Source organism: Acanthochromis polyacanthus, chromosome 4, assembly GCF_021347895.1.
Source record: "Acanthochromis polyacanthus isolate Apoly-LR-REF ecotype Palm Island chromosome 4, KAUST_Apoly_ChrSc, whole genome shotgun sequence".
Lineage (NCBI taxonomy): Eukaryota > Metazoa > Chordata > Actinopteri > Pomacentridae > Acanthochromis > Acanthochromis polyacanthus.
Window position 1 is genome coordinate 34,256,182 of NC_067116.1, and position 25,790 is coordinate 34,281,971.

General features: G+C 40.9%; 1 protein-coding gene across 4 annotated transcripts; it reads left to right on the plus strand.

Moving 5' to 3' along the window:
- Nucleotides 1-461: 461 nt before the first annotated feature.
- slain2 (SLAIN motif family, member 2) lies at nt 462-19,295 on the plus strand. Of its 4 annotated transcripts, none has more exons than XM_022199516.2 (9): nt 463-1,199; nt 3,693-3,835; nt 10,505-10,672; nt 10,759-10,932; nt 11,010-11,363; nt 12,808-12,957; nt 14,135-14,221; nt 16,909-17,122; nt 17,564-19,295. In XM_022199516.2, the coding sequence occupies exons 1-9, from the start codon at nt 724-726 to the stop codon at nt 17,625-17,627; spliced, it is 1,830 nt and encodes a 609-aa protein (XP_022055208.2). In that variant the 5' UTR covers nt 463-723; the 3' UTR covers nt 17,628-19,295. The 4 variants fall into 4 exon arrangements, 3 of the variants coding, with proteins under 3 accessions (XP_022055208.2, XP_022055210.2, XP_022055211.2); XM_022199518.2 differs by lacking the exon at nt 14,135-14,221 and adding an exon at nt 16,435-16,473; XR_002595948.2 differs by lacking the exon at nt 17,564-19,295 and having other exon boundaries at nt 462-1,199; nt 14,135-16,473; nt 16,909-16,994.
- Nucleotides 19,296-25,790: the final 6,495 nt, after the last annotated feature.

The window sequence follows — 25,790 nt, forward strand, 5'->3', positions numbered from 1 at the left end:
CAGCTCCTGAGATTTGGATATTGCACTTCACCATTTGCAGTTTTAATATTTCCATTAATTGCTGGGATATACAACATACTGTTGTAAATAAAGCAGTGCGGTGCTATAGAGATTCCCTGGTCTATAAATTATAATTTCGACAAATAAGGTAGCATGCAACATAAAATTTTAATGTTTAAAAAATGTGCCTCAATAATTTTCAAAATAATCATAATATATTTTTTCTGTGTCATTTAGTCCTAGTATTCTTCTAGAATACTAGATAAATCCATTTTTTAAATATTTCCTTTAATACAAAATTAAATAGTAAGTTGTATTAATAAGGGATCACAGAAATATTTCTGGCTAACAGAGTGTTGGTTTTATCAGTTAATTAATGTAAAAATATGACGTTTCGATGGCTATATGTGCACGCGCATATAGGTGTTGGTTACGTGCTCGGTCCCGATGTCGAGCGCGGTGACGTATGCCATCCGCCGCCTGTTGGTCTTTCACAGTTGGTGACGAGTGTTGTGAAAATGGCCTCGACCCTGCCCGTGAGCACGAATAACCGGAGAAGATGACGACGTTGAGCTTCTTAAGTCGGTTGAACACCAAAGTGTCCTCCTTGAACACGTAGATAACAGAGACGTGAACAAAAAACAAGAGACTCTCGGAGGAGAAACGCCTAAAAAATACCACAGAGGACCGCAAAAAATTCCGCTGGCTGGCTGAGGAGCCACTATGGAGGATATCAACTCTAATATCAACGCCGACTTGGAGGTGCGGAAGCTCCAGGACTTGGTGAAGAAACTCGAACAGCAGAACGAGCAGCTCCGGAGCAGGTCTACGATGTTGTCCTCGTCCGGGGCCATGTCAGGGAATCACAGACCCCTCAGCGCCGGATACGACTCGTCGTCCCTGTCAGCGGGGATGGCAGCCGGTCTGGCCGGCTTCCCTGGGGTGGGGTTCGTCGGTACGGGCGGCTACAGTGGGCTGCTGGAGAACAACCGCTGCTTGAGCCCCAGACTGTCGTACGACGGCATCAGCTTCAGGAGGGCGTATGAATGTGAGGGAGCTTCCGCTGCCACCAGTATGAACTCACTTTATTCAGACACCACCGGGGGCTTCATGGACGAAGCAGAAACCTCAATCCTGGATGAAGTGGAAATCTTAGACCTCGAAGACATGGATTGTCTACACGAAGACGAGGACAGCTGGTGAGTTAGTGGTAGGCATGTCTCGGGAGTTGTCTTGCCTTTACAGCCGTGTTTGTGTCTTCAGGGCCCGGTGACAGCTTTAATTGCCAGGGCACAGCTGTTGTACACATTAACAAACGCCTGGCATGAACAGTCTCAGTAGCTTCAATGAAATCTTCCACTGAAGGAGACTCATTGTGGATTGGAGTGTGTTGTTGGACAAGTCATATGGGCGATGCCAAGACACTTCTGTGACTGTCTGATCACAATAGACACGCTTTGTCATGCAGTCATTGTTCCATACTTTTGCTTACAGTTGGTGCATTAGTTTCAGATGAGCAGGCCTCTCAGCTGTCAGCACCCTGAGATCATCTATTAGACCGTTTCTTTGGTGTAGTAATGTGACAGTTTGCTTGGCTTGTCATTGGCACTAATGGCAGGAGACCAGTGTCTAAAATCAAAGTTGTTTTCCTGCCTAAACAGCCATGTGGGAGAGGTATCCATGGTTATAGTCCTCCTCTGAATTCCCTTCAGCACAGCAGTTGGCACACAGCTACAAGTGTGCTGCACTAAGTGAGAGAGCCAAGAGATGGGAAATAGGACAGTCAGCTCGTAGTGCAGAAATAAAAAGCTCTGACAGTGCCATAAAGCTGATCGTCAGCGTTGCAAATGCAGGGATTACCAACAATGGCATGATGGGTCATGCAGAGTGTCTTGGATGTCCATTTAGCATCATGTAACTCTGCTTGTTATTAGAATAATTCTCACAGCCCACATGTCCATTCCTATACCTTTCCTAATCCTCTCCCACTACACTGTGTTATGTAATCCCACACTGAGGATTTCTAGTTATTAGGGTTAGATGGTTTATAAAGATGCACAATCCTGAATCTCATCCCGACTCAAAGAAATCCCTTAAAGAAGCAGCAGACATTTAGACTCAGCAGAAGATCTGTTATGATAGAAATGGAGCAGCTATTTGGAAGGGAGCAGTTACTGACAGGACGTGAATATAATGATCTGTAGGAAATGGCCCATATTATCTGTCTTGTTAGGAAGGGTTTGATTGATTGGCGTCTGCTGTGGAAATGACATTGTAATAGCAACATTAAGGCGTAACTGTAAATGCACCTGAATGACAGTTGTTGAAGTTGCTACAATCAGTGATATGACAGGTTCTAAGTGTGCGAAGTGGCCTCAAAAATAAGAACAAAAGGTGATGTGACAGTGAATATAACTGACAGGAGTACATGTATGTTATAAGGAGGATGCTGCTAATAATTGTGTGTTTCTTGAAGTTAAAAGCCTTTTTAATGATTGTTGTTCGACCCATTCTTTGGCTAAATCAGTAGAGCAATCTCAATCTGCAGCAGTGTGCCTCTGCCAGCGACTGAGCCCTCGACTACTTTCAGACATTGCTCACTCATGCCCAGCAGAGCCGGTCTCATTATGCCCTGGCTGTTTGTCTGCCCTCTGGATCAGATTGGCATCTGGGATTACCCCGTAGTGCCTTACTCTCGCCAACTCCTGTCACAGACTCCTGTAATCCCATGAATTAGCATCAGAGTGGATTTTAAAATGCTGCCTGGCTCTGCAGTGTGCTCCCTGCCTATCAATAGATGCCAGTCTCTCTCCGGTCACTGCGTACGAGTTGTAAAAATCATGTATGAAGATGCAGATTTACTATGTGCTATGCTAACTGTAGTGTTGGTAAACAATGAAAATGAGCAGTCCCAGTTTTAGGCTTCTCTGCGTTTGCTTTTATTTGTCTGTCATGTTTCTGCTTTCATCGTGAAAGTCTTCCTCTATGGCTGCTACTGTGCTGACAGCTGCTGACTCAGATTTCTCTTCTGAGCAGTAACTCTTCTCTTGTTTTCTCTTCTCATCAATGACAAATGCGCATTTGCATTACTTCTGCTACTGCAGAACACAAAGTCGCTGCCACTTCGGTTAGTTTGCGGCCTTATTTTATACCTTGATGAGCACCCATCATTATCAAGAGGGTTTAAATCAATGCAGCTGACTAAGCAATGAACTCAATGCCTTGTTCAAATGCTTCATTCTTAAAAGTTTGCAGCAGCAGGAGTTTAAAGTCACATTGTCCTCATTGCCATTGGAGACTCTAGAGACAGGAAGCACTTGAACATGTGAACATAAAGGAGAATATATAATACTACTGAAAAGCCTGAAAGACATCTGAAAGTCACCTTTTGGTGAGTTTTAAACTAACTTGTGGTACTTCAGTTTTTTAAGTAGTTTATAGCCCTCAAAGGTTCAAGTATTTATGAATGAAATAGATCTAAATGAAAACAAACTGTAATATTCAGCCTCTTCGTACCTCTTGAATGCTTTCTTGTCTCTTCCCACTGTAGTGCAGCACTCTGTGATAAAACCAGGCCCAAACACTTATCTTCCCAATCAAATTTCCTCCTGGAGCTGTCGAGTCACATCACATATTAGGTGTACAAGGTGTGAGCTGTCACAAGGTGACATGTGCGGTTTGTGTTTTTTCAGGTTGTATGAGGCAAAACTCAATAGTCCCCTGCAAAAATCCTTGAGTCCTGTTGTGTGGTGTCGCCAAGCTCTGGACAACCCCAGTCCTGAGATGGAATCAGCCAAGCGCTCCCTCATCCACAGACTGGACCTCACCATGTCAGGTAAACAAACTTGTCGTGTTTTTAGGAGCTGCAGCAGTAGTAGAAGTTATAGAAACCGTAACAACAACAGCGATTAGGAAATAATTCTTTTGGCATGTTACAGATCGTTGCCAGATGCAGTTTGTATCTGGGCATGTTAGGTGGATTATGATATCCAATATATGGTTTCCTGTGTGTTAAAATGTGTTATCTCAGTTGTGCCCACAAATTGATCCAATCTCAAGGTTAAGAGGCTGGCCTCTCAGCAAATATGGTCCACACAGGTAAAAAAAAAAAAAAAAAGCAATGCTGCTGTATCTTTTCCCTTCATCGCTGAGTTATAGTTTCTGCTGCTATCTGTAGCTTTTATCAAGCTTGTTTGAGTTAACATGAAGTGGTGCAGTTAGTAGGGTTGTAAAGATTCATTGATCTGAGCAGTGGTCCAGCATGACTGATTCATAATGAAAACACTGATCTGCATCGTCATCTTTAAGTTAACAGATTAAAAGCATCCGCACTAAAATGTGGCGCTTATAGAGAACATATGAAGATCTTTTGTCTTTATTTTTGAAAAGTACAGATTGCTTTTCAGTTGATTATCTGGGAGATTTCAGAAATGTAATTGTCAAGTCATATTTTAGTGTTTTTTGTGAGTTAATACAAGTGTTACTGAATGTGTTCAACGGGCAGACAGTATCATGTTGTCCTTAATCAAATGTATGTCCATGAATTCCATCTGGTTAAAATCGCAATGTGACAGACTCTTCGATGTTGACAAATATCATGCAGGTTTCTAAAAATCTATATAGTATTGTATTGTGGTGAAATGTTTGATTTACAACCCGAGGTGTTGGGTGACCTTTCAACTTTCCTTCAGGCTGTTGTCACGCTGTGCAGATTGCATTTACACCTGCTGAAATCCGATCACAATGTGAGCCTGACCACCTCCAAATGTGGTCTAAATGCTTTCTGACCCCAGTGTGTTTTCACTTCAGTTTTAGGCATTTTCTTGTATCCAAGATAAGTCATCTGGATATGGATTGCATGTTAATACCAGGAGTAAATGGGATATTCAGAAGGATAACTGTCTGTCTGTCTTTCTGTGTGATTTCAGTCAATCAGGCTCTTCTGTTTTTCAAAGTGCCAAACAAAAGTCATTAGAAAGTTATCTTAAACATAAAAACAAGTAGTTAGTTTACTCTGAATCCACAGGTTGTATATATAGAACTGTCAATCTGACAAGGGGGAAGTGCAGAAATAACACTTCATGCTGGATCGATATGAAAATGTCATGATTGTTCCTATTATTAATAGGCTTTAATTTATACAAGTATTTATATTCCCATTTTATTGAGTCTGGAGCACAAGAAAAATACAAAACAAGCCTATTTCCTATATTGCTCACACTTCTTTTCTTGAACCTACAACTAACAGACATACGACTAAAAACAAACCACAAAAACAAGTTTGATTCATCATGCATGTTCCCTCCTATCCTAGAGGGAAGCTGAAGTATAGAAGTGCATGTTTGAGGAAGTGTTATTTGCCAGACGCTGTAGTTTTACAAGGAGATGGTGGGCACAGATCAAGAACGTATAGAAAATGTCTTTAGTTTTAAGAACTGAAAGCACTACACCTTGCTGATAGTGCCACAAATGCCTGTTTGACTCATAAAACTATGTAAGTTATTGATCAATGTTACGGGGACTTCTGTTTCCCTCTTTTGTTGTTAGCGGTTTGTCTGTGGAATAATGGGTGATTTACATTATGCCGTGGGGCCTGCAAAATATTTATCGTTTTGGTGCATGTTAGTACACCTGGAGGCTGAATGCATGTAAGATGTTTACTTATTTATGTTTACATCTGTGATAGTTTTTCCATCTTTCTAGTGCTTCACTTCCTTCTCAACCACTAATCAAACTTCCATCTATGTTGAAGGTTCACATTTAGAAGCAGAATGGATGTTAAATAGTTTCATACTGACAGGCCTCAACTCTCTGACTGATCAGTGTCGCACCGCATAGCGTGCTGTTGTGAATGGCAGACCCATTCAGCAGAGTCTAAAGCAGTCATAAAGACAACATTGCTCCATTGCAATGACGATATGACTTGCACAAATAGAAGAAAACAAGCATCGAAATGTATTCGCTGCACATTTCCTCCTTTCTGCTTTAACGGGCACACTGCCAATGCCCACGGAATAAAGAAGTTAATTAAAGTGCTTTTATTGAACAATTTGTACATGAATATCAATCAATTCAACTGAACCTAGGCATTATAATTATAAGAAATTACAGTTTAATTTGTGCTGCTCCCTTTTAAAATATGTTCTTCGAAACTCAACAAAATCTCTGGACATTTTCCTTCCTCTTATCTCTTCCCTCAGCTGTCATACTTGCTAACCTGGCAGTCGCCTCAACATCAATAATAGTTAATCTGGAAGCTAGCTGGGGCTTCACCTGATTGGCTGAATGGTGTAAAAGCATGGTCAATGTAAGTGAAATAGTTGTTGCAATTCATTGCATTTCAGACAGCCTTTTGCGATGTGTTTATGGCACATATTCACAATAAAAATGAAAGTTATCAGCGAGCACTCAGCACCCAGGCTTACCTCATCTTTCCTCCTTTAGACTTGTGCAATGCCTGTTTCCTGAGCTTTTTACTTCCACTAATTATAGTTAGTCTTTCGGTGAGAAGGACAGGCCTCAAATCCTCGCAGCTAAACTGAGAGGGGTCATTTCCATTTTGACAGCGGTATGCCCATGTGACAGTTGGATCATGTTGAGCAATAGGCCGCTGAAGGTTGTTCGCTGGGGTGGATTTGATCCTCTCTGCTCTGTTGTGCAAGAATCAGCACTGCACCTGGACACACAGACGCCTCCCCATCTAAGGATACCGGCATTTGTTTAGAGCGGCTCCTAAAATAATACAAATGTGGCTCTTTTGTGGAACAAGTGGAGTAGCCTGTTTTTCTCAGAACAGATATACATATGAATTCTGGTATGTTGAGAGCAGTTTTTGGCTGTCCTCTTGAATGATAATAAATCTAATAAAGATACAAAGCACACTATCTGTCTAACTGCTGACTAATACTCCCACAAAACTATCCACTTGAGGCTGGTTTAGGGAATTGTGCTTATTAGTGGTGATATCATCGCTGTAGATATGGAAAGAGGATAACGTCATCCTACTTTGTCCTGAAAATACCCCACCCCTTGTCACTGATACCACCCACCCTGCTCCCGTCACCCCTCCGTTAGCACTGATGGAAAGACAAAAAATAAAATAAAATCCTCTGAGTCTTGTAGTTTTAAGACATTAAAATTAATCACTAAAGTCAAGGTCTTAAAGATTTCTTGCAAATGAATTAATTCCATTTTCTGCCCACATTGCATTCTGGGAGCATTTGTGACTGTGAGACTCACCAGACACACCCGTCATGGCTCCCGGCTACTTCTTCTTCACACCCGGTCTCTAACGGGAGCATGGAAACCCTGTTGCCATGGTGTTGGTTGAGTTTGTGTCAGCAAAGCAGCGGCAAAGAAAAAACCTCTTTCACTCCACTTGTGGTAGATTGATTAAGTGAAGATTTCCTTAAGTCCTGCAACGCGAACTGTACAAGTTTGATATGGGGTGTTTGTGTACACATTACGTTGGAGTTAACATATGCAGTAAATGCACACTCATCCCAGTCATTCACATACTTTAATTATGACCTTAAGTTTTGTGTTTGAGTGGTGGCCAAGCCTCGTGTATGTGCACACCCTGAAAAAACTCATATCCCCACATGACGTGTCTCAGTTATATAACAAACAGCAGGGAGGAAACGCCTGGCAGATAGTTCCTTGATTTAACTGTAAGGGTCAGACAGCACACCTTTACTCATGCCAGAGAGTTCTGATAAGCAGTGAAACCAGTTTGCTGAACAGTTAAACAGCTCTTTTCCATTGTGCTGCTTTGACAGCTGTCCCACAGCTTAGGTCCAGACTCAAGAGGTCCCAACCACAGTCACATGGCTGACCTGCCCTGTTTTCTACTTGTAAAAGCTTTGACTTTTCAAAGACCTCCTACTGTAGAGTTAGTTCACCTCCCTCTTGCATGTGTCTGCCAGTTTTATCCCTTCTCTCCTTTGTGGTATTTATCTCTCTCATTGACAAAAGCGTCTCTGTTTGCTCTTCTCTTGTGATATGCTTAAAGCTCTCTGCAGCTGTTTAACTCGTTCTTTTATTTTTATAATAAGTAGACTTCAATACCAAGCTTTGTCTTCTATTTCCCCCTCATACATTTATTCCCAGCTGGCCTTAAGCAGTCTGTTATGTGCTGGCTCATTTAGGGAGGGTTTTCGCCTGTGGAAACTGCCCTGAGGTTTCCATGGGCTGAAAAGCAAAGACGGAAAGTCCTCCAGTACAATTTCATATCACAGTAAACTGAAATTACATCAATCACAGTGGGTAGGAACATTGTTTCTTTTCCCATCTTCCTACTTAGGATTTGAGGACACTCTATTTTTGTTGGTCCCTATGCAACAGATCCCTTTAGATTTTTCAGTGTCTCTTCCTAATGACATTGTGCTACTAGGATTACTGTGATAGGTCACATCACCAAACCACCTCCAAATCCACCTCCACTGAACCATGAGGTGGTTTCAAATGGACTGCAGCAATTCTAGTGATCTGTACATAAGTTATGTCCAGATTTTCTTAATAATAGCTGTTGTGACTCCTCTCACAGACAGAAAATTTATGTTTGTACTGTAAGCGCTCTCAGAAATATGTCATTATGTGGATTTGTTTGTGTATGCTGTGTACATGCATAATATGTTCTAGGCTGTAAAATAACACAGTGGAACGTGACAGACGTCCAACTGAATATTTAACCTCGATTGTTGACCTGACCCATTCTTTTATGGAAAACAAACCATCCGTTGGTTAAACGTGTGCAGCGTTACAGGCCTACATGTTGCAGTGCTGTTGACATTCCTCAGTAGCTGATCCGTGCGGATGGCAGCACAGTGGACATGATGGTATTTCCTAAATAATGCAACAGGACAGAGTGCAGAGCGAGAGGAGGAGAGGGAGAAATGGAAAGAGGAGTTAGCTGATCTTAAAAGGCTGCTTTCCAGTCACCGCCGACCTGTGTAAACACATCCCGTCTCCTAGAGAAACAGAAGGATAGGTAAACAAGTGCACACAGCAACAATAAGCATCCAGATCGCCCAAAAGTATCTCAGTTAACCGGCCGCCTGTCCACACAGTCTGATCTCATGATCGAGACCATCGGGGACTATAGACTGCAGCCTTTGACTGCTGTTTCGCTGAGTTTCACAGAGAACTGCATTGTGCTGTGTGTGTCATGATTGAATGGCACGTATTGTTAAGTGTTTCTCTCAGCTGATGATGTATGAACTCTCTATCGGGCCCACACTCAGCATACGGTGTAAGAGACTCAACCAGACTGGCAGCACAGTGCATGACTTTCATAGAGGTGCCGACTCTGAGCCGACACTGCTGACATTAGTAATCACACACATGGGAGACCAACAGGCTTCATCAGAAAGTGTGTAGATGGTAATATGTTAGCATACTGAACAAGCCAAACAATAACTGCCAAATTTCCTCTTCTACTGGTGACGTTTAAGCTGCCTTCTTTGAGCTGTTTATTAAACTAATGAGTCACTAAGACAATTATTCTATATTAAGTAGGAAATTTTAAGTTGTTTACTTGTGATTGACTTTTGTATTCTTTTTTTTTTCTAATGTAAATTGTTATGCAGTAATTAGAATTGGACAAAAAAGGGTAAAAAAAAAAATCATCATTTCTTGCATCAAAGAACTTTTAAGATCCTTCTGCGTGATAGAATCCACCTGTGCAAAGTCAAAGTACAAGAGAAATGATGTGACCGACTTTTCATTAAATGAGTTGTTAATTTAAGTAGTTAGCATAATTAGATAGCATGTGCCAGATTTTCTCCTTGTCCCGTGCATGACACTGGAAAAGTGTTGTGTAGACTGGTCTGAGCCACTCAGTTTGATTTACAGAGCCAGTGTTGTGTGTGAACAGTGGATTGTTTTTCAGCACGCACAGAGAACAGACAGCTAGCGAACCGTGAAGACATCTGATGGTCAGAGAATCCCACTGAAAAAGACTATTAGCTGAGAACACTCTTACATTTTCATCTTTTGACAGCTTAAACTGACTATTTTTACCAGGACAGTATGACTTATAAAATGCAGTGTTTGTAAAGCAGCATAAGGAAATTATGTGACATTTCAGTAGCAATCATCAGTGTTAGTGTTACTACAGGATAAATACTACTGACTGTTAAAAAAAATAAAAACTGTAAAACTGACTTTTCATGTGTTAACTGTTTGTCGTCCTTTTTCACATCTTTTTGCTTGCAAACTTGTAAAGTGAAGATGTAGATGGAAACTGTTTGGTTCAGTACAAATACTTATTTGGCTAGTCAGTGTCCAACCCTCTTTTACTTTCTCAGACTATATAAACATATGTCTGTGTATTCCAATGTGGGAGTGAAAAGTTTAAGACATAAAAGTGTATAATAATCCATTCAAAAATATGAAGATAGCTCTTTTAAGATGTAAAACACTTGGTTACTGAATCTGTAAATATATTTCCTGAATGTCTCATGTGATGTAAACTGATACGTTATTACCGTTTCTCACTCTGTAGCCAACAAGCGCAGGAGCCTGTATGGAAGTCCGTACAACCAGCAGGGTTATGGAAGCCCGTATAGCACAAATGCAGCCAACAGCCCCTACAGCAGTGGCTTCAACTCCCCCTCCTCAACCCCCAGCAGAGTGCCCATAGTCAGACAGCAGTTATTGCCCAGTAACGCAGGTATAAGTCTTTCTATAGCTCACTTTTGCTCACAGATGATCTGTATAGTATGTCACTAAAAAGTTTGCTCATTATTTCCTCACCAGTACACCAGCGAAACGCAGCAGCAGACAGGAATCCTCCGGCTATCAGTCCACAGTCCTCAGTGGACAGCGAGCTCAGTACGTCAGAAATGGATGAGGACTCAGTGGGCTCCTCGACTACCTACAAACTCAATGATGTCACTGATGTCCAGATACTGGCACGCATGCAGGAAGAGAGTACGTACCTAAATCAACACTGTTCCTCGGTTTTCTGCAACCCAACAGTGTTTTATAGTTTGGTTGTTTGTTGACAGGTTTGAGACAAGACTACGCTGCGACGGCATCCAGACGGAGCTCGGGTTCGTCCTGCCACTCACTGCGGCGCAGCACCTTCAGCGACCAGGAGTTAGACGCACACAGTCTGGAGGACGAGGAGGAGGCGGTGCATCCGGCCTTCCACCTGCCCTCCAACCGCTTCAGCCCCTCCCCTCGCCACTCTCCCCGTGCCTCCCCCAGGAACTCTCCTCGCTCGCGCTCCCCAGCTCGGTCCATCGACTACAGCCACAGCCGCGGCTCACCTCAGCCCATCATCAGCCGCCTGCAGCAGCCTCGCCACTCGCTGCAGGGCCATGGGCATGACATGCAGACCAACGTGGTGAAGAATGAGGGTAAACACTTTCTTCATGTTTCTGTGGTTCATTGTATGTTGTAGGGATCTATCAATATGGGGTCTTTCAGGGCCAATACTGATGACCATTATTAGGGATCAAGACAGACTAATGACTGATATTTTGCACCAATATACATTACATGTTATATTTTAACAGCATGTTATAGCAGGGGAAAATATCATTCATAACTAGCCTTTTCATTAATAAGCATTTTAATAGCTGAATATGTACATTAGTAATCAGAGTCATGCGTCAGAGCATCACAGGATGCTGGGATGCTATCTGTTTATTGTTAAATCAGCTGATTGAGATTGAACAGTTTGTCTCCTGCAGTTCTGTCTGCTGTTCTTCTTTGTATTGTTAAACATTCACTGTTCTATTACTTTTGTTGCCCACTAAGGCCCACATCTTAAAGCATTGTTTATTCGTGTTTTCCAGACAATATTTCAGGGTAATCTGTGGCTGCCCCTTTACTGAGCCACTAGCTGTTGGTGTGGCCTTAGCCACTATGAGAGTAGCTAATTTCCTGGTTTGTTTTGGCATCTTGTGTTTCTTGTCTGGTCTTTGCAAGCTGTGTCTTTGCTCGACAGACAATGCTGAGCCCACAGAGTTAGTTTAAACACAAGACACTTATGCTCAAAACAAAGAGGATGCTCACTCAAAGAAGGACCTAGGATCCCTGACCTATCACTATACACACCAGTGAGCAGTGATTCCAAACCCATCTCTGGGGGTCTTTAGGTGGAAACCTCCCTTGAACGGTGTTTTGCCTGTTCAGTCCCACAACACCTCCAGGAGGCTAGGCGGTGAACTCTGGTGTCCCAGATTGACCCCTCCTAGTGCCAGTTCACACTGCTCCTACACCATCCAAACAGCACTGCCACGTTCAGCTGACCCAGGCCCGTTTAGGAGATGCTCCAGGTAGTGACCAGTGCTAATGCTACCAGTTAGCTAGTGCAAGATGCTGAATACCGAGTGCCAGCTGCTAAAACAAGTGACAAGAAAACTATACTTATAAACTCTCCAAACCCCTCTAAATGCTAATGCTAACTGCAAAACTACTACAATGTCCAACGCAAACTTAGCACAGACAAAGAAACTATTCAAGCCAGCTCACCAAACTTGCTAGCGTTACATGCTAATGCTAATCGCTAATTTGCTAAAATGCATCACTACTTCAGCCAAGCTCACACAGACAGAGACTATGCAGACTTCATTTAGGATGCTGTTATCAATGGCTAACTGCTCATTGCTAATGCAGCTTACTACAGACAGAGAGAGGGAGCAGCATCAGGCCTAAAAGCAGTGCATGTAATTTATTGCTGATCAGTGAATAAAAACCAATCATCAGCCCCAATAACCAGCCAGGATGATGAGCGGTCTATCCGTAATATCTGTCCTGTTTTCATGGATCTAATTGCCACCTGTGCTGCCGTTGTAGAAAAGCTGCGTCGTAGTCTTCCCAACCTCACGCGCTCCTCAGCGGCGTCTGCAGTTCAGGCAGCAGAACCCGTCAAGAACAGCCGCAGCTGCGAGTCCAACCTGCAAGTGCCAAACGGAGGCTCTCCTCGACACCAGAACCAGTCTGCGAGTGAGTATTGTTTCAGACGCAGACAGCATCTTTTAAAGTGCTGTAATTGGACTGCATACCTCCACTGCTACACACACCTCTATGCTGCAGTAGCTTTCAGACCATCAAAATCATTACTGAAATCACTTTGTTGTCTGCTGACATTATATCAATATTTGTTTTGCTTTCCAAGTTCAGCAACATGACAGGCTGTGTAATCTCATGTTAGTCTTTGTATGAGTTAGAATTCTGTTAATCCCTCTGGCTGCACCTAAAGTCCAGGGACTGTGCTGCTTTGTAGTGACATGGCTTTGGTGTTTGGGGATCCTCTTTGTCTTTGATCATTTTTAGTTGTAATATCTTTTATTCACATGCATCCTTCCTCTTATTGTCTCGGTGTAACTTTCACTTCAAAGACACGCACACCTCCTGCGGAATAAAAGCATGACGCCACCAACACTGAGAGAATCCAGAGTGACTCCTGGTATCTGTGACACTAACAGAGCTTCACATTTGATGGTTTAATGTTCTTTCATAGCTTAGAGTCCTACCTCTTGGAGCTAAGACTATCCATTTGATGTAATCCTGTAATGGGAGACAAAGGTAATGGTGTTGTTCCTAATCCAGAAGCAGTAATCCCTCTTTTACTAGAGTCAGATTGGAGAGGGATCAAAAGGCAGGTTTTAGCTGGTTAAAAGTGCAGTGACAGCCTCCATCCAGTCCTAACCAGCCCTCCATGGGGCAGGGTATAGCGTTGATGTGGACTCAGCTATTGGCCTTTATACATTCAGTAAAAGTTGTGTTTTCATCTGAATCTTGGTAGCTTTCTTGTACTTTACTGTGCCTGCTGGTGGTTGTATGTGTTTTTCTGTCAGAGCTTTGGCTGTCCTGGGCATGTGAGACACCTAAATGACTGCTTCTTTCACTGACTTCTTCTCACTATAAAGCATGTGTAACCCAAACCAGCCTCTTTTTCTCTGTCTATGCTGAGACTGGTCGATTGGCTGCTAAACCTGACAGAGGCACTGACACTTTGCTCTGGCAGCCTGCTGCTCCTCCATTTAGTCTGCAGAGCCCCCTAGTGGCCTCAGACTGCACCTTGGGCTTGAATGGCCTTCGACAGCCCCTTTTTTTCTCCAGTAATGTTCTGAATCTCAGGCAGAATCATGTCCCATGCTGACATGTCCCTGTTTTCCAGCAGCAGCTCAGCTCTCGAGATACTCGCCCCCCTCTCGCTCCTCCCCGAAACCCAAACAGCACCTCCAACGCCCAACTGCCCTGCGAGGTAACAGCCTGCTCCTCAACCAGCCGGGGGCTGTGAGGGTGATCTTCCACAGACATATGCACAATTTATGACGTACTAACGTCACCTTCCGGTGTACTGACGGTATATGGACTACTGATGAGAGTAAATGATAAATTGGCTATATTTATGGACTTGAAGTGGATGTGAGGAAAGTGTATTAATGCATTCGTTGCCAGCTTGTCCTTTGAAGCTCTGAGACTGAGGAGTAACTCTGAGTGCAGTTTCAGCATCTGTTTTTGTTGCTTTCTTGGCGAGAAAAAAGGACGTTGGTAGGTGAAGCATGGTGCTTATAGTAACTGCCACAGGTGTGCCACCACTAAAGAAGGATTTAACATTCACAATTGAATGTGAATGTTGACTAATGAAAGGATTATGTTCAGCTGTTTCTGCACACAAACACATCAGTTCTACCACAGGCTCAGTAATAAGCTTATACATTCATTACTGTCTTCATTACGTACAATGTTAAGTTTTACTGTCAACTTTAGTCAGTTGAATTATTTATTGTGTTTTGTACAGACTACATTGTCATTGCAGATATTCTTTGACTTTTTAATAAAAATTCTATTTTATATTTTTACAAAAATCAGCGTTACCAGTGGAGTCTGTGATTCTGGAGGACATGTACTGCCATTTAGAGAGTTAGCATAGATAGTTAGCATGCACCTGATTTAACATCTCTTTTCTTCCCACAATGATAATCATCTGCATTTTTCTGATCAAACCTGGCACCTCGTTTACCCACAATGCATCTCAGCTGCTTGGGTGTGTTGTGCTGTTACAGGCTAATGTAGCCTTGAGTCTTTTGCCTAAAGCAGATATAAGGAGGGGCTACAGAGCTGTAGTATTTTCATTGATTTCTAACTGCATTTTCAGATTGTAGTCTTTAAAGTGACTGAAACTGAGGTTATCAAACTTTCTACAGCTCCCTCTGGAGACACTAGGCTCTAACCAACCCTTTTACATACCATATAGAATAATGCTTACCAACAATGGAGACACAAACTCTCTTCAGGCATCAGATATGTAGCATTCCTGCATCACCAATCTGCTAAAGTGACAGCATTCTGTCATTCAGACACTGATCAGTTTTAAGTTCATGTTCCTCACGGCTTCATTTAGGAATGTCAGCCACAGTGGCTGAGAGTCATAATGTGCGTGCAAAACACTAAACTAACTGCACGCTTATGAATCTGTCCAAAAACTAAGAGCTCAGTTTATTTATGATATCCTGAACACTTAAGTTTTTATTTACAACTTGTGATAGTGTAACCACTACTTTACCAACAGTGAAATAAAAATATCCTTCCAGCTGTGATGGAACTCAGGATTTAGCCTGAACAAATGAGCTGATTGTAACTTACAAACTGTGACTTGGAAGAAAAGTCTACAGTGTGATTTGCCGTTTGATCTCGACCAATCCTGACTCCATGTCAGGGATAATTGATAATTGTTAGTAATTAATGAAGTTGCATGTGTTGTTCCATGTGCGTAAATAAACACAACTCTCACTTTGGAGATGCTCATATAGAGGTATTTAAGAAACTCAGAGGAAAGATTCCTACAAACAGCCGGAAGCAACAAACTAAACTTTAATTTCTGTTAAAGTTTTGTAAAACCTACTCTATCATGTGATAAAACGTGACTGCTAGGGACATTTCTTTGCTTCACACAATGTGGAGAAAGTTGCTTGTGCATACCTATGTGCTAATGTGACTACATGTAGTTCAGACTTGTGCAGTGTTGAAAATGATGCATAAAAGTTGTTAGGTAAAAGCCTGTACCATTGCCGTGGTAACTTTAATGGAGAAGTGACCAGCGTGTTTATTCAGACAAAAAGCCGACACGTTCAGATGTCGTCAGATTACCAGAAAGGAGAGCATGCCTGAAAGAGTTTGATGAGATCTCCTTTAACTTTTCATACGATATGGACCAAGGCTACATTACAGCACACAACCTACTCCCTCACCCCCCATCACTGCTCACAGCTACAATTTCTACTCAGGCTAGTTGACGGTAAAGCATACCTTTTTCCATGGCATATAGGTTTGTTGCTTCTGTTGGTCGAGAGCCATGTAAGTTTGTTCAGAAAACAAACGGGCAGAAAGAGACACCGCATTAAACCCCACCCTCGGCACCTTCCTCCCTGCTCTGAATTAAGGCTTGTCTCTGTTGTCTTCGTCTTTGTCTAGTCCCACTCTCCTGTTGCTTTGGAGAAGAAGGTGATTTCAGTGAGTATTCACTGAGGGCTTCCACCTTATAAATATTGTGATTGTGGTTCCACGCCGTGGTTGTGTTGATGTTGTGCTGCTGGTTTTCACTAGTATATGCTGTGTCTGTGTTATCACCTCATCCCGTCAATGCATCGAGCGTCATAGTAGGCAGCTGTATTAGTCAACCTTTCTGTTCATTTATGTTTTATTTTCTAGTTTTTTTTTCAACTTTTAACAGCTCTGACTGCATTAGTGAATTTGTAATGGATGTGGTTAGTAAATTCCTACTTACTGTATGTACACTGGCATCATTTTGGTCTCTACCTCACACCATTGTGCTCTTGGTCATGACTTCATTGTTAGACTGACAGATTGAAACATATAGAAGTGTATTAAGACGATGTACCATTATCCAGTTATTTCTGATTGTATTCTTGCTCTGCCTGTCTTCAGTCCCATCTCCCAGTAAGCTGCGAACGCCTGCCCCGTCCCCGCTGGCCTTGAGGCAGCCTGTAAAGGCCACATCCACCCCTAATTCTGCCACTTCCACCCCGACCCGCTCCCTGGCTGCTCCACGCAGCGGCCTGCCCCGACCCAGTGCTGCTGGAGGAGGGGGAGGAGGAGGCATCCCTCTGCCCCGCAGCAAACTGGCCCAACCTGTGCGCAGGTAAGTGCATCTACAGACACACAGGGTTTCTATTAAAAAGCATTAATAGTCATTAAATTGCTTTAAGGCCTTAAATGGCATTAAAAATCATTAAGTTTGATTCTCAGTGGCATTAGAAATTCTTTCTGCAGTTTTCAAGAAAAATATGTGATAATAATAATACAATAATATATAATTATAGACTGTGATTCGTCAGATATGTGCATCTGTGTAAACATGCTGAAGCATTGCAGTAACTGTTCCGGCCTGTGCTTTGCTCGTTTTTATTTATTGTACTGTGTTTTTATTGCTTGAGTGAGTATGGTTTTTAAATTTTGTCTTCCAGCACAAAAGACAAATTTCTGTTTTTATTTGGAATAGACAATAAAGTTATCTATTCTATTCTATTCAAACATATTACATTACTGTAGGGAAAATAACCTTTTTACCTCGTTTTCTCAGATCTCTTCCTGCTCCTCGGTCGTACAGCGGCACAGGAGAGAACTGGCGAGAAGGTTGCTACTGATGCGACCAGCAGGGGGCGCTCCAGTCACACGATCAACACAAGGAGGCAGACATTACAACATGGCACTTTATCTACCTAGATAACTTTTACAGTGAAGAAGGAGAGACTATGTCCCAAAAAATATATATACAATTCAGATTTTTTTTTTTTTTTTGAAAAAGGAGAGGAAAGTGTCCACGTTGTGTCAAACAGGACCTCCATCGTGTTCCTCTGCGGTGACTGGCTCTGGAGGGATCCGGCATGTAGTGCAGACAGCCCAGAAAATGCCAAAGAAACCAGCCCGACTCCAGCTGCAGCCAGCAGAGGACACATCACCTGCCTTGGTTCGACTGCAATCATCCGTGTGACAGTTCATCTCTCTACATGCCCGGCTTTCCTCCCCTCTTCCTCTCCCCCCTGTTCTTCTTTCACCTCCCTCAGGTTGAAATGTTTCCACACATTTCTCTCTTTATGCTCTGTGTTTAACAGATGTCGGTGAGCGATCTCTATGATGATGCTGTGCAGGTGAACTGTCCCGTAACGTTGGAGAAATTTGTCGATGTCTTGCAACAGTGAAAGCACCTCTGTGTGGGTATGACGTTTAAAGAAATCTTTCCTCTTGTAAAATCAGCCAGAATGTATGCACAAAGTTTGTTTAGGAAATTATTTATTCAAATTATTTAAAGAAGTGTATGTCCAAACATCCATATCAGTATTTTTGTTTGAAAATTTCAGTTGTTTAAAATATACATTTTGAACCTCAACTGCAAGCTAACTCTCCAAAGCCTTTTTTTTTTTGTTGTTGTTGTTTTCAAAGTGTCAAATCAGGACTCGAGAAAAACCCGGGTGATTAATGACGCCTCGGCCAAAGCCTCAGTTCTGACTTGTACCACAGTTTGCCAAGATTATACTTTCCCATTTAAGTGCTTAAAGTGGTCAGTTTAGGAAGAGGTGGACGTAAAGTCTGAGTTATATCTGAAATTCCTTTTGTTGAGAAAAAAGCCTGAGCTAGTTCATCCCTGTTCATCCATTCAGCCAATGAAACGGAAAGTGGTTTATTCAGTTCCCATAACAGATTTGTCAGTGTGTATCATTCATATCGTAAAAAAAATAATAATGGAAAACTGTCGTAAATAAGAATAAGACGACAAGTTTGGACTGGCTTTTACCTCTTGTGCTTTGGAAATGAATCAAAAGGCATGTCAGCGTGAGGAAAGGTGTTCTGGTGATTGGTGTGGTGGCTGTTCTTCAACTAGTGCCTATTATTTAAAGTTTCACTTGAGTTTGAACATCATGTTCTGTTTGTATGTTTATTATTTTGTGCCAAATTCTGGATTTGCCAATATTGTTTGCAATTTAGCATCTCTGCTTGATTGATTTGCTTGCCTGTTTTGTTTTTTTTTTTTTGTAATTGAACCAACACATTTATAATTGCTTTAAAAAAAGTTTAATATGCGCCTTCATATCTATTTATAATTAATTACTCTGTTCTGTAAATGAAACTATTTATTAAAGAGAGGTGCCTCTGTCAAAGCTCCGATTCGGTGGGAAGCCAGGATGAATGTTGCAAAAAGACATACCACACCTTTTGTGTGACAGTTTTTGTTATTGAACTTTTTTTTATATCCACAAACATGACATTCGGTTTCCCCGTGTAAAGTCACATTTCAAATAAAAGCTTGAAAGTTATTGGCTTTCTTTTTGCTGAAATTTTTTGCTTGGGGAAAATAAAAACAGAGTTGGTTTTCTTTCATGCAGTAAAAGCCGCAGACAGTGTGGGAACAAAGCAAATTAAAGCTTTAAAGTGAAATGCTACAAACAAAACCCTGGTCAATTTGAAGATTGTGAGCTAATTTGCTTACATTTTAAATTGTAGCGTGTATTTACTAATCTTGCACTACAATCTCTGAAGGCCATTCTCTCAAAATTAGTTTTTCATCAAACTTTGAGTCCAAAGTGTCACCTTCACAGTTTAATTCCTATCTATAATCTATGTTATCCAGGTTCCATAAATATAATACCAAGGTATTTCACATATCATTCAAAGCATGATTTCTAGACATTTTCTTTGTACAAACATTTCTGACTTGAGAATGTTTTCTGATTTATGAAGTGATGAAAGGAAATTTCTAAAATCCCCTCCGTAAAAACCTGTGACGCTAATGTATCAGCAAATGAAGTAAGAATCGAGAGAGCAGCTTTATATACTAGTGCATTTTAGTTATATAATATGTCATTTGCATATATAAAGAGCATTTCAGAAAATTAGTATTTTTAATCGGCCGCTCCATGGCCCCTTTATGTACCCTTTTCTTCTGTAGTCTTTCCTTTCTGTACAGTTAAGTACAAATTTGAGGTACTTGTACATTACTTGACTCTTTTAAATGTCACTCTCTGGTTCTACTCTGCTACATACCAAAGAAAAATATGAGTTTTTCACTAGTTATCTGACAGACTAATTACATTACAAATTAACATTTTTACATACAAGATGCATAAGCGTACAAATGATGCTGTTTAGTGATTAATTAAACCACCAACAGTTGATACAAGAACAGCTAAGAGAATGAATCAGTTGACAGGAAATTATTTTTATTAGTTCCAACTTTAAGTATGAAGATTTGCTGCTTTTCCTTTTAATCATTTTAATTTGTTTTATAATAAATTTCAGGTTCAGTTGGTGGTTGGACTACACAAGTGCTTCTTTCAGCTCTGGGGAATTTTGACAGAATTTCTATTTTCCGAATTTTTACGCATCAAACCATCTATTAATAGAGAACACAGTTTGCAGATTAATCAATAATGAAAACAATAGTCACAGTCCTATACCAAATAGTTCAAAATGAACTCCAGCTGCAACAGCAACAAAAGTTAAAGTCCTGCATTTGCATTCAAGCATGAGTGATAATAATCAGTATAGTTGTCACAGCGGACATTTTTTCGGAACTGGTTTCAGTACATTTTCTTGATTCTAGTTATCTCTGTAACATTTTAATTGCTGACTTTAACTTGTAAAATATTTTACGTATTTTACATTTTGGCATTAGCGCTTTTACTGCACCACTGGATACAATCCACCTAAAGCCCTGCAGCTCACTCAGATTGAAAGGCGGTTTGTTTCGATGTAAATACTATTTTATACTTGCTCTGGATGTATAAATATGTCACTGCATGCTCTCAGTCTTTACTTTAAGATTTAGGTATATTTGCTAAAAAAATTTACTTTATGCTGGCTCCAGTGTCTTTGTCACGAACAGACTTGAATATAAATCGGGCTCACTGAAAGGTTCAGTTATTTATACTCTACTGTACCTCTGCTCAGGGGACAGTGACTCATTATGTATTCTGCACACAGACAGTATTACGTACCTGGAGACACCCACCGGTTAATGGGGTGTGTGGGTGCACGGTGTGTCTCTAAGAAGGGGAGGAGACTGACAGCCTGAGTCACTGGCTGCTGCTGTAAACTGTCCCGTCCCCCGTCAGCCTCGGTGCCCTGAAGACATCAGTGACGTCAGCGGGTTTCTTTTTTCCAGACACTCATCTTGGAGTGTGATATCACTACCTGCTGCTGGAGTCCCACTCAGGATTATTACCTGTAGGCTGCAGGCACACACAGCTCACACACACATACACACTGAATATGATGAATTCCGTGCGTTATTGTAGGGAGCAAACTGTCACAGCAGCAGAAGGCAATATTTCACTTATACTGCTCATATTCTCTGACTTATACAGGATTAGAGGACACTCAGACTGTGGTGTCATTGTGAGAAACTGACGGACTGAAGTTCAATATGATAATTAAAGAGACACTGAAAGAACTGCTGGGATTATTCATTTATGTTTAATGAAAGCAACCTTCCTGAAAGAAATGTTTTACTTTTTAATCATATCAGTGCCAGATTTGCCGAGCCCAAAAAAAGTTGCCATCTGTATTTAATAACTAAGCAAATAGATAAGAGCCTTCTATTGGATAATTACTGCAGTGATGAATATGTTGGAGCTCATTTCTTAAACCCATGTCAGAAGACATCCTGTGGTCTTAACATGGAATACCCCCTGGTTTTGTTCCTCCTCAGAGTAAACTGAATATCTTTGGGGTATGGACATTTGAGGGTGCCATGTTGGTATATGGGAAACACTGATTGAGATTTTTCAACAATTTCTGACATGTTACAGACCAAATAAGTAATTTATTATTCAAGAACATAACCGAGCTGCAGCTGTGCTCTATAATGAAACCTTTGAAAAGACACCAGACTTAACCATGAGTAGATTTACAGTAGAAAATGATTTCAGTACTGCATCAGCTTACATGTAAAATATACAAAAAAAATAGTCCCATCTAAACTCTCTGCTTGCATCTGGACGGAGCACATTTTTTTTAGATCAAAGATGACAGCAGAATCGAAGTGTTTTCAGTCCATGTGAACAACATTATGGCCATTTTCACTCAAAGCCGCCAGGAACTGGGTCTTTAAAATAACCGCCGTTTCGTACAGAGTGAAAGTAGCAGTTCCTTCTTAAGGTCAGAGGTTGCAGCATCTGAGGGCCTCTTCAAAAGAAGACGTAGTTGATGAAGGTGGTCTGGAGCAGGACCAGAAAGACCATGACCAAGCAGCCTGGAGATTTCAGGCAGCGTCTCCCTCAGGTGGGTGTCAACGGTGTTCACAGTCAGGTCTGTGGTAATCCCATCAAAAAAACAAAACAGAAAAAAAATCTAGATTATAAATCAACATGTAACCAAAGCACTGTGTGTATAACTCCATAGTATAGGATGTAGTTCAGAAAATGTCAAAGTATAGTTTACTTTTCAAGAAAAACATAGTATGGCCTGTAGTTCATCGTATAGCATGTCGGCAAAAAACCCCCATAGATTATTATGTGTTTCAAAAGGCACAAAATGATAGGATGTTGCCTAAAATTGTCATGTATATGTGGTTCAAAAAATGTAATAGTGCAGTATATTGTCAAAATAGTATGTCATTCAACAAAACATCAGAGTATAATATGTTGTGTAAAAAATGTCATAGAATAGTAGTTCATTGCACAAGTAAAAGTATAGTAATTTTTAAAACTGTTCAGTTTCTTATAATAAGTTGCTAAACAAACCAACAAAAACCTAAAACAAAAAAAGTCAGTAAAATCTTAATTTAAAAAGCCTATAGTATAGCATGTCGTTCAGTAAACATAGTATAGCATGTCGCTCTGAAATCGTCACAGTATAGCATGTCGCTCTAAAAACGTCATAATATAGCATGTCGCTCTAAAATCGTCACAATATAGCATGTCGCTCTAAAAACGTCATAGTATAGCATGTCGCTCTGAAATCGTCTTAGTATAGCATGTCGCTCTAAAATCGTCATAGTATAGCATGTCGCTCTGAAATCGTCATAGTATAGCATGTCGCTCTAAAAACGTCATAGTATAGCATGTCGCTCTGAAATCGTCATAATATAGCATGTCGCTCTGAAATCGTCATAATATAGCATGTCGCTCTAAAAACGTCATAATATAGCATGTCGCTCTAAAATTGTCATAATATAGCATGTCGCTCTGAAATCGTCATAATATAGCATGTCGCTCTAAAAACATCATAGTATAGCATGTCGCTCTGAAATCGTCACAGTATAGCATGTCGCTCTAAAAACGTCATAGTATAGCATGTCGCTCTAAAAACGTCACAGTATAGCATGTCGCTCTAAAAACGTTATAATATAGCATGTCGCTCTGAAATCGTCATAGCATAGCATGTCGCTCTGAAATCGTCATAGTATAGCATGTCGCTCTAAAAACGTCATAGTATAGCATGTCGCTCTGAAATCGTCATAGTATAGCATGTCGCTCTAAAAACGTCATAGTATAGCATGTCGCTCTGAAATCGTCTTAGTATAGCATGTCGCTCTAAAAACGTCATAGTATAGCATGTCGCTCTAAAAACGTCATAGTATAGCATGTCGCTCTGAAATCGTCATAGTATAGCATGTCGCTCTAAAAACGTCATAGTATAGCATGTCGCTCTGAAATCGTCTTAGTATAGCATGTCGCTCTAAAATCGTCACAGTATAGCATGTCGCTGTGAAATCGTCATAGTATAGCATGTCGCTCTAAAATCGTCACAGTATAGCATGTCGCTCTGAAATCGTCATAGTATAGCATGTCGCTCTAAAATCGTCATAGTATAGCATGTCGCTCTGAAATCGTCATAGTATAGCATGTCGCTCTAAAATCGTCATAGTATAGCATGTCGCTCTGAAATCGTCATAATATAGCATGTCGCTCTGAAATCGTCATAATATAGCATGTCGCTCTAAAAACGTCATAATATAGCATGTCGCTCTAAAATTGTCATAATATAGCATGTCGCTCTGAAATCGTCATAATATAGCATGTCGCTCTAAAAACATCATAGTATAGCATGTCGCTCTGAAATCGTCACAGTATAGCATGTCGCTCTAAAAACGTCATAGTATAGCATGTCGCTCTAAAAACGTCATAGTATAGCATGTCGCTCTAAAAACGTTATAATATAGCATGTCGCTCTGAAATCGTCACAGTATAGCATGTCGCTCTGAAATCGTCATAGTATAGCATGTCGCTCTAAAAACGTCATAGTATAGCATGTCACTCTGAAATCATCATAGTATAGCATGTCGCTCTGAAATCGTCATAATATAGCATGTCGCTCTAAAAACGTCATAGTATAGCATGTCGCTCTGAAATCGTCATAGTATAGCATGTCGCTCTTAAAACGTCATAGTATAGCATGTCGCTCTGAAATCGTCATAGTATAGCATGTCGCTCTGAAATCGTCATAGTATAGCATGTCGCTCTGAAATCGTCATAATATAGCATGTCGCTCTAAAAACGTCATAGTATAGCATGTCGCTCTGAAATCGTCATAATATAGCATGTCGCTCTGAAATCGTCTTAGTATAGCATGTCGCTCTAAAATCGTCACAATATAGCATGTCGCTCTGAAATCGTCATAGTATAGCATGTCGCTCTGAAATCGTCATAGTATAGCATGTCGCTCTAAAATCGTCATAGTATAGCATGTCGCTCTGAAATCGTCTTAGTATAGCATGTCACTCTAAAATCGTCATAATATAGCATGTCGCTCTAAAATCGTCATAGTATAGCATGTCGCTCTGAAATTGTCATAATATAGCATGTCGCTCTGAAATCGTCACAGTATAGCATGTCGCTCTTAAAACGTCATAATATAGCATGTCGCTCTAAAATCGTCATAATATAGCATGTCGCACTGAAATCGTCATAATATAGCATGTCGCTCTGAAATCGTCACAGTATAGCATGTCGCTCTAAAAACGTCATAATATAGCATGTCGCTCTGAAATCGTCATAATATAGCATGTCGCTCTGAAATCGTCATAGTATAGCATGTCGCTTTGAAATCGTCATAGTATAGCATGTCGCTCTAAAAACGTCATAGTATAGCATGTCGCTCTAAAAACGTCATAGTATAGCATGTCGCTCTAAAAACGTCATAGTATAGCATGTCGCTCTAAAATCGTCATAATATAGCATGTCGCTCTGAAATCGTCACAGAAGAGCATGTCGCTCTGAAATCGTCATGGTATAGCATGTCGCTCTAAAATCGTCATAGTATAGCATGTCGCTCTGAAATCGTCATAATATAGCATGTCGCTCTGAAATCGTCATGGTATAGCATGTCGCTCTTAAAACGTCATAGTATAGCATGTCGCTCAAAAAACGTCATAGTATAGCATGTCGCTCTAAAAACGTCATAGTATAGCATGTCGCTCTAAAAACGTCATAATATAGCATGTCGCTCTAAAAACGTCATAATATAGCATGTCGCTCTGAAATCGTCATAATATAGCATGTCGCTCTGAAATCGTCATAGTATAGCATGTCGCTCAAAAAACGTCATAGTATAGCATGTCGCTCTTAAAACGTCATAGTATAGCATGTTGCTCTAAAAACATCATAGTATAGCATGTCGCTCTAAAAACGTCATAGTATAGCATGTCGCTCTTAAAACGTCATAGTATAGCATGTCGCTCTAAAAACGTCATAGTATAGCATGTCGCTCTGAAATCGTCATAGTATAGCATGTCGCTTTGAAATCGTCATAGTATAGCATGTCGCTTTGAAATCGTCATAGTATAGCATGTCGCTCTTAAAACGTCATAG

Coding starts and splice junctions, on each gene's coding strand:
- slain2 (XM_022199516.2), top strand. CDS start 724: ATGGAGGATATCAACTCTAATATCAACGCCGACTTGGAGGTGCGGAAG. Junction 10,933..11,009: donor GGCACGCATGCAGGAAGAGA/GTACGTACCTAA, acceptor GTTTGTTGACAG/GTTTGAGACAAGACTACGCT. Junction 12,958..14,134: donor ACACCAGAACCAGTCTGCGA/GTGAGTATTGTT, acceptor CCTGTTTTCCAG/CAGCAGCTCAGCTCTCGAGA.